Raw genomic sequence first — 14,563 nt, forward strand, 5'->3', positions numbered from 1 at the left:
ACTCCATGTTCAGACAGGGACACCCTAATAAAGTTAGGGACACGCCAAAGCAGAATTTGGTTGAAGCACTGAATATTCAATTTGAAATTTGGCTGAAGTATACTGAATTAAATTTTATAAACACACTAAAATAAAGAGCCAAAAGGCTTCAGTTCGGCAATGCAAAAATTATAAAAATCAAGTAGATATTAGATCTAGCATTATTTCAAAGCCGAATGTAGAAACTGTGAAAGTTTCGTGAGCTCTCTGGTCAATTTTCACGCACCGCACTGACCGAGAGTTCACTTATGAAAAATACACCTCTCCAACGTTTCAAGTTCCTTAATGAAAGAGAGTTTTTACTCTCTTAAGGTTTCTGCCTGGTCTATGACGAGAACCAACAGTTCAAAACAGTTCAAAGGGAATATACGGACACCTGGGAAGCATACATGTTTTCTAAAGTGGTCTGAGCTAGGGCAACTCGTAAATGCCGGCGGGAGTATTCCCGTAAGCTTTCTGGTCAACTTATTTTTTATGAAAATTTCATAGTTTCTACATTCGGCTTTGAAATAATGCAGGATCTAATATCCACTTGATTTTCATATTTATAAAAAAAATTTTTTTTCAAAAAAATACTTGTTAAAAATTGCTCTAAAAATTTAATGAGTATTTTTTTCCAAACCATTTGTTTATAAAATTTAATTTGCAATGTTTAAAATGTACTTAATTATGAACTATGCTTTGGCCAAACATTCAGCACTTCAGCCAAACTGCAGAATGAAGAAACATGAAAAAAATGTGTAATAATATTATAGCTGTTGTTCTGTTGTAATTAAGGATGTGGCAAACACGAATTAGCTGAATACCAAATATTGGGTTTGCAATTTGGACAAAGCATACTAAATTAAATTTTTAAAATTCTAATTCAAATTTTACAAACAAAATGTTTTGAACAAACAGGTATTTTATAACACGTTTATGCTGGGCTATGTTTCATATGTGTTGTACATCTGGCATTGGCTTACTTGATTTTGTAAATTCTGTTTCACTTTGGGTATGTAGGCATATTTTTTATACAGAAACTATATTGTTGGTCAGTTATTTTCTTCAGTTACTGTACTGTGGAGCAAGTTTGCTCATTAGCTTAGTAAATCCTTCATTTTGAACAATTGCATACAGCATATTATATAAACGATCATTTCATCTATTATGTAATAAAATTTTTCACACATTTGTCATCCATGTCCCATTTTTTAGATTTTTCTAATATCAAATAAAGTTTACTGTTTTGGTGAATTTATTTTCAATTGTTTTTGCATTCTAGTTTCATATTTCAGTTGCACTATTTTGTTTCACAAAAACATCACTATGCTTGTGTTGAACATGATTAATCATAGAAGTACTACTTGTAGCTTTCCTCTACCACCCTGAGATATATGCTGTTTGCATATTTTACATTTTGCAAATTTTGAATCTTCACATAAATCATAACCATATGATTTGCTTTATTATTCATGGCCAAAACTATACTCATTTTTAGTATTTTAAGGCTTTATAATATGTGAATTGTAAATGCAGGGAATGTAAGTAACTTTAAGGTTCATTATAATAAGCATGTTGCTAGTTGAGTGGGCATCCCAACGATTAGTCTATTGACTTCATGGAGGTTACTGTAATAAAAATAATATCAACCAGTATGAGTAGCCTCAACTCAACACAACACACTACTTAAAAGAGAAAACACATGCAGTGATTTAAATACCTTAAATCCTTCTCTCTTAGTGCAGATCAAAATAATACCAATTCATTAAATTTCACCCAATATCAATTTGTGCAATTAAAAAGAAATTCTAATTGAAACCAAAACTGACATGAACTGACAAATTTTAGGAAAGATCCCAAATATGAAATTTTGTCAAAATCTCCCTCATCAGAGTAGATTTGTTACATATGTATGGATGAATGACTGGATAAAATGAAACTAATAATTAATTCTTATAATCTTGTAAAGGATGTTAGAAAAAGAGTGTACTTACACTATCATCATCTGCTTCTGCAGTGATCTTTTTCTGTGATAAGCTTAGCATAGAAGAACTGCAGGAACCTGAACGAATGAATGAATATGTGATAAATTTTTTTTCAAAAACATACATTATTATTATAAACAACTATACCCCCCCCTCCCACACCAAGAAAAAGATGACAGAATGTCATTGTCTACCATCTATTTTGTTTGTGACATGTTATTTACTTAAGGAAATAATAGGATGCCAACCTAGAATGATTATAACAAGTTACACATTAAATTTCATAACTAAAGCTGGCTTTTCTGATTATTCCCTGTATACTCAACACAGAAGTGACTGGAAAGGCACCTGTTTCTTACATCATACCAAAACTTGCTATGATTGCAAATTTAAAGAAGCTTGTGAAATTGTAATCATCCAACAATAATTTTACAATTGTTAGGACTCTATTACTCCAGGATCTTAGACATAATTTGCTAATAACAAGACTCAGTCTTTATTCCTTTATTTTAAATACTGCTTAGGCTATCATTAGCATTAAAATGAATTTTAATGATTCACTGATTAGCATTAAAATGAATGCTAATCAGTGTGTAACATTAAAAGAACCGGTAGTATACTAAAGACATTAAGCTGCCAAACCAATCTTGAGGTTGTTGGGTTGCATGTGTGTTGTCTGATACATGCAATCAGAATCTACTGCTGCCATGAAAATACGGAAGCATGACTTTATAGCTGCCTTAGTCAACAAAATATAAAAACTTTTTTTATTATTAAAGTGTGGGCTCAATGAATATTTTTCTCATTTAAACTTGCATAATACATAGCAGTCATCTTCATATTTCTTGATTTATAATAAATGATCACATTCCCAAACTATTTTTAACTCAAAATCTGCAGCATAATTCTTTTAATTCTGCTTCATTTGTTATTATTATTATTATTATTTACATGATTATTCTTATCAAATCCTTTTCATATCTGTTATTTATTTATTTTTAATAATTATGCTCTTTTGTTGGAATGTCCTACCTTGCTGACTGATCCAAGTATGATGGTTAGTTGAACTTATCCTTACTTCTTTAAATTCCGTTTTTTATTTGTCAGATGTTGATTGATACTGATCCGAATATAAAGAAATTTATATTATCCAGCGCCACCTTATATTCAGATTAGTCTATATAATATAGAGGAATCAATCATCAACTAACGTTTGCCATCCCACTTTTCTACAGGCTGAGGTTCATATTATCTTTTAAGGCTTCCGCAAGGTCCGATAATTTTTTGTGAGTGGTGCAATGAAAGAAAATCAGGTAAATATCAAATTGAATTCAATAAAACAAAACATTTAATGCAGGGTTATATGACATGTACATCTAAGTATAACTTTCTAAACAAGATAATGCAATTGAACAAATCCAAAATATCTCTGAAATACAGGTAGCTATTCAGTTAGGTTTTAAGATTAAAGCCACAAATCTTAGATCTTATTATTCAAGACATAAGTACTTCTATCACAACTAGTCTCTATTCTATGAGACAAATCATAACATTTACACATCGATTTAGTTCTAGTGCTTAGAACAGATACAATGCATTAGGTATCAAACATTCAACTCTCAGTTCTCTATATTCTGCCAATTAATAGAAAATAGTTCTCATAATTCAAAGTTCCAGAATTCACAATAAATATTTGTGGTTCTCTAATTCACTTCTAGTCTATAAACACTCAATTGAATTACAAGGCAATTATCAATTCAAGGGGGAAATACTTTAATGCTTCATTCCGTCGACTATTTATAGTTAAACACCTTAGCTAAAGTATAATATTAGGCGGAACTAACTTTCATTTGCTTCACACTGGATGTAAAAAGGATAAGTCTTACTGGGTTACAACTTCTGCACATTGAATTCACTTAGGCACATTTTCAAGATTCCTGTTAATTAATTATCATGAGGAAACACAATTCAAAGAAATCTTCACTATGTTAACTGAAATATTAAACACTGAGCTACATAGTCTTGACACATTATATTTACGTCATGTACTAATTCCTTATCTTCCACTATGTATTGACTTCAGCTCTGCAGCTTTCTTCCTCTAATCATTAGGAATCTATCGTAATATCAGAATTCCATAGAGGTAGTTTTTAATGCCTATTTATTCCCGGTCCTTTCCTTTCCGTATCACGTGGTTAAAGATGACTCATGTATACAGCAACAACTGTTACCCAGTCGCTGTCCCTAAGCTTTCTCCTCCCTATTTACTTTCGTTTTCCAATTAACTGCGTTTATTCTTCCTGCCAAAATCTGGTTCTAGCCAGTTCAGCTTACATCTACAGGCTTCTCTCCATATCATAGCCGTTCACGTTCTAAGCACGCACTAACTAAAAACAACTCCGTTTCTCCTTTACTAGCCAATCAAATTCAATCAGAAGAATTACACAAAATCATATCAGCAGAATTCATATTTACATTCTCTTTTAGAAATAACAAATAAAGAAATAATCTGTAATTCACATAAAATACATTTAAATATGATAAACACAAATTCTTATAATATATATATATATATGCACAGCTTGTTATAATATTAACACAAGAATAAATAAAATAAATTGAATGACATTTTGATACAGAGTCCTTTCATTGCTAATACACATTCTAGATTAAATAATTAAACAATTATAAACAAACTCAAAGTAATTATATGAATAATAATTTACAAGCAAGAAATTAACATCAAATAATATTTACAAGTATTGCTTAAGTTATGGCAGATTATGTTAAATGTGAATGAAGTATTATAATTCTCAAATATCTTCATTCACAATTTAACACTTTCTCTTCTAAATAGAAGAGAGTGAGCTAATCATAAAAAAGATGTTTTTTGTTTTTATTTTTTGAGAAATCTCTCTCTCTCTCTCTTTCGTTCTTTCTCCAATGGTGGACCAGAAGGGTGGTTCCTTCATTTAGCTCTACAAATTTTAGATTATTTCTGGTTGGTCATGCAATGCACTTTTTTAAAGATTTTCCCAAGTACAGTTTGTATAAAAAATATCTCTCTGATAAATTGATTTAAGTGATACAACAACTCTTGACAAGCTCTACAGAAGTTCCTTCTCTCTCGGTCAAAGTTCTTTGGGGATCAAGTAAAAATGTAGTATTTAGAACTTTTGCCCTTTGAACAAGGTCTACTGGGGGGGGGGGGGGGGGGGGGGGGGGGCAACGGATGGCCCAATCTCTTTACGACTGAAGCTTTTAGCTTTTGCACAGCAGCTGTCCTAAGTGGTTGCATGATATACAACACAAGCACTGTCTCTTCACTCTGGATAGTTTGTCATGTCTCAAGTGCACCAATTTCACAATATTTGGTATGGTTCTTCATGTTTACTGTGAATGTGACTTAACCAAGCAACTAGCTTGGATCTTTGCTTGTGATACTGTCTTTTATGTTACTGATTTTATCCCAATTTGAGAATGTCTGGATTAAGACTTTGTCACAAACCACTATATATATTGCAGTGGTAGTGTCTTAATGTTTAACGTTCTCATTTAATGTTCTTCCTACCACAGCTGTGCTGCCTTGGAATGTAAAACTCTAAGTTTTTTTTTTTTTCCCTCAATTCACATATATTTCTCCTCCTCCATCATACAGCATGAGGCAAAATATCTCATGTCTCCCCTACTGTTTTTTTTTTTTTTAAACAATAATCATTTGTGTATCTTCCAATCCTGGAATTTGTAGAATCTCCCTCTCTCCCCCCAAACGTGGGAAATTTTATTAACATGAAAAAATTGAACAGGTGTTCATCATAGATTTAAAGAGGCAAAAGGGTGAAAGAGAGCCTGAAAGCATTAGGAGAAAGAAAAGACAACAGACAGTAAGAGATATAGAGAAAAATGGCCTCAGTTCTTTTCTATTATCATGTGGTTAAAGATGACTCATGTATACAGCAACAATTGTTACCCAGTTGTCGAAACCAATATTCTGATCATGAGACTAGAATATGACTCTTATCTATTATGTAATTAAGTCCAGTTTTCCAAAGGTGATGTTAACTGGGTTTTCATCCTTCCAAAAGGATGTGACACTGTTCAACACTTGCTTGCAGTCAAGCCAATGCCTACCTAGTGTGGACCTATAAAGAGCCTAATAATTTTTCAACAAACATTCCTACTATGAATAGTAGTCTGTTTATTGAAATCAATGTCAGGTATGGAGAATGTTGGTCAAACAAATCTCTATTAGTCTTCTGTACATTAAAGCATACATTTTTAGAAAGATTAAAATAAAACCATAATATTAAAATGAATTGGTTTATAACAAGCGAGCAAGTGAATGGAAACAGTAGTAAAAGTAGTACAGAATACTTGAAACAGAACAACAATGATGAACACACACACACACACACACAATCATCGCTTACAACATGTACAAATGGAATGAGTTGAATGTTTGAGATCTCTCTCTGTGTGCACGCACACACACACGCACGCACACCAGTTTTTATGAAACCATATCAAACCTGATGTAGTATTATTCCTTCTTTCTTGTTACATTAATTGGAATTTTTTAAACCTGAGATTTCTTGAATACTTGGGGGAAGAAATTGTAATCAAAATAGAAAATGTTGCTGCAGTACCTGCTATTTTGTCTCAGTTATATGTGCAGCTAGTCCTGATTTGTTTTCTTTTATGTTCCACAAGCTTTCTCTCCATTCAACTCTCAACAAACCATGAAATCCAAATATTTCTGGTTTTTCTGAGCAATGAAATGGGAGGTTTTGGAGGGTAGAGTAGTCTGAAATCTTTAATGGGAAGAATGCCACTTTAACTCCTGTCTATATTTATGGACAAGAGAGCAATACTACTATCTTTTATGGTTTTTCTTGCCTATTAGTTTGTTCAGAAGCCTCATTTATGATGTTCTCTGTCATTTTTCTGATTGTATATAAAAAGCAGGGATCTGTTCTTTTCTAGTTGGATAGCAAAGTAGTTGATTTGCTGAGCTAGATTACATGATGAAATTGTGATCCATAAAGCATAGGCAAAATTTTGGTTTTGTAACCTACAGTTCTCCAGGGCCTGTTTTCAAACAATTCCATGAACAGATCGAGCAAAAGCAGAGAAAGTAACAAGCACATTCTAGGCCTTCTTCCTATTTATAGTATTTTTCCTGGAATTGGAAGAACTTCATGCAGCATTCAAACAATACTACTGTGTAATGGAAACAGTTCTTCATAACACATTTTGTCCTCAGTTTATGCATTATACATTAATAAAAAGGTTAATGATGCCCAAGATCACTAGTAAGTCAGAAGATTCTAATACTATACTAAGATCCCAAAAGGTATCTTGCATCTAGACATCAGCCACAGTGCCTAGAATTTATGAAGCTCCAAAGCACAAGCAGAACATTTCAATGCCTACAGTGGATGCTAAAAACACAACCATCTCTTCTCTCACTCTCTAATCCTCTCACACACACACAGCTGGTGACCCATTTATAGGCAAGATAGACTCCCTCTGACCTACTAAAGTCTAGACATCACTAACCTATTTAATAAGATATCCAGAGCATAAACTAGAGGGCTATTGCAAGAACTATTTTCATCAGACTCAGTGAGGTTATTTTGAACACTGCATCAGCAAAATGCTCTCTTAATTCCAGAAACAAATATAAACAGAAAGAAGGCCTGTCAATGAACTCACTGCTATCTGCTTTTATACCACATGTTCAGGGAGTCATTTGAAAAGCAAGCCCTGAGGACTACAAATTATGATCAAAACTTGGGTTATGCTATACATTGATGATATTTTCGGCATATGGCTTAATTCAACAGAACAACTCAAGGATGAATGCTAAACAGCAACATTCATCACTGTAGAAAGTTTATCGAACTGAAATAGATCCCTGCCATTTTTAGGAACTCAATTAGAGGTCTCCAAACATAATAAACTTACTTATTCAGTTTACAGAAAGTCAATACACATAGGCAGATACTTCCATGCAACATTCCACTAGTACAGAAAATAAGTACTATACAGGGCTGCCCATAAGTCAGAAGGGGTTTAAAATGTGAATTTTTTTTTTTATTATTATTAATATTTTCCATTTATTTTTTTTCAGGTCTTCTAAGGAACATTTAGGAAATTAATTATGGAAAAGTTCACAACCCAACAATGAACCAAATTCAAAATTAGTTGAATGCTGAATTTCAAAATTCAGCATTCAAATAATTTCACAAAGATCTGAACATAATCAGCCATTATGTTCTCCATATCTGACAACCCTCAATCTTCCTTTGGGGTTACCTGAAGGAAAAAGTGGTGCTTAATTTAGCAGAACAACTCAAGGACCAGACAATCCAACAGCTGAGAACAGTGTTCTAATTTCTACACTAATGTAGAAATTAGTACAGACAGAAACATGAAAAGCTGCTATGACCATAGAAAGGGCCAGTCTTTGTGAAACCAAAAATATAAGGCATTTACATATGGTTTTTCATAACTAATAAAAAAAATCTCAAGGTTCCGTGTTTCATTAAAACAAAAGAAAAAATTTATGAAGCCAAATGAAGGTATTTACATAATGTAGAAATTAGTACAGACAGAAACATGAAAAGCTGCTATGACCATAGAAAGGGCCAGTCTTTGTGAAACCAAAAATATAAGGCATTTACATATGGTTTTTCATAACTAATAAAAAAAATCTCAAGGTTCCGTGTTTCATTAAAACAAAAGAAAAAATTTATGAAGCCAAATAGAAGGTATTTACATAATGCAGTTTTTCATAACTAATAAAAAAAAATCTCCAAGTGTTCTGTGTTTCATTAAAACAAAAGAAAAAATAAAATAATTAATTAAAAACTTATTAAATGTCCCAAAAAGCCGGCAAAGGTTGGTCGATTGGTAGAGCCTCTGCTACTAATGGCTCAGTTAAGTAAGTTTGAGCGCGGTTAGTAGTTGGTAGGGGGCCAATCGTTCGATGCTGTCGGCACACTCTCCCTCGATGAGTCTTTGGACTCCCTGGAGGTGTCAAAATAATAATAATATGAACCACCAACAAATATCCAAATCAAACCACCTGTTTTTGAATAAATTCAAAATTATGGAAAAAAAAAACTACTCTATCTTAATGTCCAAATTATACTACAATTCTTTCTGCAAAAAAGTGGATATATGCTTTTGTTTGATCTGATATCCTTTGTGAGATTATGCTAAATCTTAAATTTCCTCTTTCCTGATCTTCTCTGGCTTAAGGTCTCTTTGTACTATCATGTATAGTTAATCTGTTGTCTCTATCAATCCCCTAATTATGAAATTCCTGGCATCTTATTCATGCCAATTCCTGCAATCCAGCTACCCAGGTAGTCAGTAAAGTTATCTTCCTTGGTGACTTTAACGTCCACAACTCATACTGGCTTGTCTTTTGATGGCTAAGCTGGAATAGAAGCTGAAGTACTTGATGTAAGGAAGGAAGGAGCAAATTGCTCATGTGCTAATCAAAATACTAGGTAATTCTCTCGCACATCCAACACTCTAGATTTTAACCAGTTCTTCTTCAGGTACACTGTTGAGATTACTTATCCTCTCAGTATCGTCACACGATGATCTCATACAAGTTACAACTCTAGCTGAATGCATTTTCTTCGTTCATTCATATCCTTGTATCCTTTGGCATTGCAACAATTCCAAGTGGGAAGATCTCTGAGACTTGTACTCTTCTTTCCATGGTCTGATTATGTTTCCCCTTTCCAGATCCTGGATACATAGTTACTTAACTGACATAGAGAAATGATCCATGTTGGAATGAGGGGGGGGGGGGCTTCATTTCCCCCACTCTGTTTAAAATTCCTGCCCAATATTATCCATACAATGGTTTTCCAAGAGTATACCAAGGTAGTTAAAAAGTATATTACAAGTAGAGATGACAACTTCAAATTCGTTAATCTACAACAGATTCTGCACCCTGTATGTGTGTGGAGGGATATAAATATATGTATAAAGTGAATGCAAGTCCATTCAAACCAATAGAGAAGTTTGTAATTTCTGTGAAACTCACTTTATAGCAGAAAATTCCAATAAATTTTTCTGCATTTCCTGGCTTAAACTGAGCATAGTTTTGTCTGCTATACTGAATTTCTTTCAGAACGTGCCTGAAGTTAGTTCAGGTTTTGGAATGTTAAGGTTGTTATAATTGGTGTTTGCTATAGTTAGAGTCAACTGTATAACGATCTATTAGAAACAGAAGAATATGTGAAGTGAAAATCTGTTGACTAAGATGATTTTCATCTGCTGGATAATTATATGCATCAGAAAATATATTCATTTGAAATTCTTGGGATGATGTCCTTGTAAATTAATCTTCATAAATCTAAACAATCTCAAACATTTTGATAAGGAATAAAAATTTATCTATTAAATTGCAGATTATGTAATATATGCTTATGGGCTTTCAATGGGCCTTTTTCTTTTAAAATGAAAATTTTCATTCCCTTAAGGCAAATGAAAATATGACACTTGGGAATTTCTATAGCTATATATGAAAGGCTGAACTTACTTGCTGAAGACAAGCAATCCTCTTGTTTACTTCGAGAAACCTGAAAATTTCCTGTGAGTGTTTCTTCATATAACCTAGTAATTACATGAAAAATATAATATATTATAAAAACTTTTAAATTCTGCCTATTTTCTTCTTTTGTCATATACTTTCATTTCTCATATTCCTTGCATTTCTTTGGTGATTTATAAAGTTTCAAAAATTACATTCTAAAGAAATTAAACTTAACCATATTAGTTAGAAAAATGAAGAAAGAAAATGATTAGGTTGGAACTAGGAAGGGCTATGTGGTATATGAAAATCACAGGATAAATCAATAACTAAAATTACCTTGCTTTCCTTCTCATGGTAATACCACCCACCATATGGTGTAGAACTTATAGCATATATCAGTACCATGAATGGGCTAAGGGTTAGATACCACACAAACATTCTAGAGACATTCATTTTCAAGTCATTTTAAGCTTCCACTAAGCAAACCAGTTTCAAGTGAAACAATCTACCTCCTATAATAAATTATACTAGACAAGAAATTATATTCTTGTTTTAATCCTTTACCCAAGCGAACAAATTTCTATGTTAAGTATCTTACAACTAGGTAACTTGTATATAGAGACTGTTTATTTCATCAATTGCGTATTCCATAATGTACACATTACTATGCAGTTATGGGAAGGATCACTACTCAGACCAGTTTTGTTCTCTGAGAACACATTACTAAGAGCTAAAACTAGTTGATGTTAGATAGTGCTTTTTTACGTAGCGGGATTTGCTATGTAGGACAGACAGGAAGATCTGGAGAAATACGCATGGCTGAACACCAAAGACGTACAATACAAAAGAGAACAAAAAAACAGGTCTTGCTTTCCATACCACTTCCACTGGACACGATGTACTCTGGCAAAAAACGACAATGTCATACATAGAAAACAACAGCTACATAAATAAGAAAATTTAAAGAAGCTGCTAATATGCTGAAAAACCCAACATAAAAATCAAGGTTTAATTCTCCATCAAGTGTTTTCAGCTTTAATAAAAAATCTACATCAATCTGAGCTCGGACTGTATGAACGAGAACAAGAACACCTGACATCGTCCAGTATTGTTCGACGTCAATAATGTTTTATATCTGCATTCTGTTATTTGAGTTTATGAATAGCCAGATGGTTATGATTTGTATTTATTAATTTCTCTTGTTTAAACTTTACGTTATATTTATTCCTGAGGATGTAAATCCTACGATTTACGAAACTTGTCGGGAACTATTATTTCAGTATATTGTATAACTGAATAATAAAAAATGTGGTGTAATCACTGAAATATGTCTTTTTAATTTAGAGATATTAGAGATAATTGTAAAAGATAGGACTCTGTTGAAAACCATTAAGAAAAGGAAAACCACTTACCTTGGTCACATACTAAGGCATGGATCCGTACAAAAAACACTTTTAGAAGGAATGATACAAGGAAAGAGAAGAAGACAAAGAGCAGATTGGACAAGAAATATTAAAGAATGGACCTTTTTGTCTCATGAAGAATGTAAGAGAGAAGCACAAAACTATACATTGTGGAAGATCATGGTAGTCAACCTTCTGGAAGGAGATGACACCTGACAAGACAAGACATATATATATATCAAATCATAACACTGTTTGGAAAGAAGTCAACAGACACCATAGTATGGGGAACAAACAGTCATGACTCCACCTTAAAAAGATGTAGGACTTCCTTTCACTGTGATGACTGCAGCAATCCTACGGAGCATACTTTCTACAAATGTACAATAGCGATCAATGGGAATTTTGAACCATTCTTCGTGTAGGCATGTGATGAAGTCCTGGACTGTTGTGGGGCAAATGTCCCTTGACCTTACCCAACACTACAGTTCATCCCAAAGATATTCAATGGGATTGACATCAGGGCTCTATGGAGACCAGTCAAGCATCGTAACGTTCAAGTCCACAAACGACACACTTACAGCAGCAGCCTTATGACATGCTGCATTGTCTTGCTGAAGGAGACAACAGTTCAGTTACGCAGAAACACCACTAGGAAGCATTGCATTGTCCAGAATGTTTAGATACCTCTTGGAGTTCAATATTTGTGGCACTACAAACAGAGGACCAAGGCCAAACCAGGAAAGAAACAGGACCATACCATCACACTACCACTGAATCTGAATTTCATAGTTGGGATTATGCACTGGTAAGAGATGTTCACTGGGCATCCATCTGCCACACCATTCTTTCTGCTCTGCAGAGGGTGCATGTTTTTTTTTTTTTTTTGAAAGTCTTTGAATGTTTTTATACAGATTTGTGTTCTAGACAATACTTGGAACTCTGCATTCAATGTGTTGTTGGCTGCGAATGGCGGAAGTGTGAGTTGCACACTTCCGCCATTCACAGATATGTGCATTTGCAGTTGATTTCCTGTGCTTCCATCTCAGTATAATATTGCTGATTATTGATCTGGGGTGGTCCAATTTGTTAACGATGCTCAGAACAGATAAGCCTACAACATGGCATCCTATCACAACTCCTCTTTCAAATTCCGTCAGTTACTTTCTTACAGACACAGTTGCACTGACTTGGAAGCATCATATTTCTCCCATACTAGCTATAAACACATGACTCTTTACATGGCATGATGCACCTTGCCCATTGGGGTGGTGGTGGTGGGGGGGGGGGAGGTCCATTGACTTCTTTCTAAGCAGTGTACTTATTTCTCACTGCCTCAGATGGTAGAGTCAACAACTACTTGCCTTCCTCAACTATCCAAATTACACTCTGACAATTCCTGTGTCAATCTACTTGGGATGATATTAGATCACAAAAACAAGGATACAAATATTTATTCCCCATTATATGACCTGCTTTAAATCAAAAATTTTTTGACACCATGTTGCATTCATTTTCCAATTTTAATTCTGATAACCACTCTGACTTGACTGTTTTCATTATCTTTTTGATCTGAAAGCTGATTTTCTGCAAATTAAATACCCAACGTCAGATAATCTTTCTTGGAGACTTTTTACAATTCAAAGTGGCTTCCCTTCTCTAATTCCGGTATCGAGTTTGCAGTATTTCTGAAACATATGCCACAGCAAATATTAACACAAACTGTCTACTCTAAACCAGAATAATTCTCAGTCCTCCCAATGCTCTAGCCCTTTTGCTATTAAGAAGCATCCCTTCCAAATATACTAGATGCCACCTTTTATTTTATTTTATTATTTTGCTAACTCAAACAAACCATAATCTTGTTTATGATTCTCATCCTTTAGAATGCCCCCCCCAGCCATTCTCAGTCTCATACTATCAAGCAAAGGATGTCAAAGAAAAAATTGGACATATCTTGAGTGGCTGAAGTCTAACCTCCAGCTATATACTCAGTCTATACTACCGCCCCCCCAAGATATGTAAAAAAAACTTATCAACAAATTCAAAAATGTATATAAAAGGGCTAAGCAGAATTGCTGTTCAAGCAGCAAACCAGATTTCTGGTCCCTACCCTTGCAAAGGTAATGAGTGAAACTTGAAGGCAATCTCTATAAGCCTTTTGTTCCAACAAATTACCCCAGCAAATCACCTCTCACTACATAAAGAACAGCTTGGTGGTGAGTATTATCCAGTAGCGTCCAAAACCTAAGGATGAACACTAATTCTGAAGATTACAACCACAAATTCAGACAAATCAGCTTGTGGCAAAAAAGGGCATGGTAGCACTCAACAGGATAAAAGGTAAACGGCTGCACAAAACAAATTGTATTTGAAGGAAGCTCTTTTTATGAATGAATAAAGTTGCAAACTTCGATTTCTTGGTAAAGAGCTCAGGAAAAGATAAATGTATTTTGAGTAATACTCGGCAATATTTCTTGAATTTTAGTGTTGTGCTATTTATTTTTGAAAACGAAGTGTGCCTGAGCAATTTATTAAATTTTTAAATTTATTATTTATTAAACAGAACACAAGGAGGTGCTCATGAGGTCAAC

At 33.8% G+C, this 14,563-nt stretch overlaps 1 protein-coding gene across 1 annotated transcript in view; it reads right to left on the reverse strand.

The window, feature by feature from the left end:
- Positions 1–14,563, reverse strand: part of LOC150108543 (KICSTOR complex protein SZT2-like) — a 1,022,772-nt gene that overhangs the window by 392,932 nt on the left and 615,277 nt on the right. The window contains exons 38-39 of the mRNA XM_090390485.1: positions 10,573–10,646; positions 2,016–2,083 (exon numbers count right to left, since the gene is read on the reverse strand). Coding sequence (XP_090246611.1) covers positions 2,016–2,083; positions 10,573–10,646 — 142 coding nt within the window. The remainder of the gene's footprint in view (positions 1–2,015; positions 2,084–10,572; positions 10,647–14,563) is intronic.

Source organism: Typopeltis vanoorti, chromosome 3 (genome assembly GCF_054136105.1).
Source record: "Typopeltis vanoorti isolate ZY-2024b chromosome 3, IOZ_Tvanoo_1.0, whole genome shotgun sequence".
NCBI classification, from domain to species: Eukaryota; Metazoa; Arthropoda; class Arachnida; order Uropygi; family Thelyphonidae; genus Typopeltis; species Typopeltis vanoorti.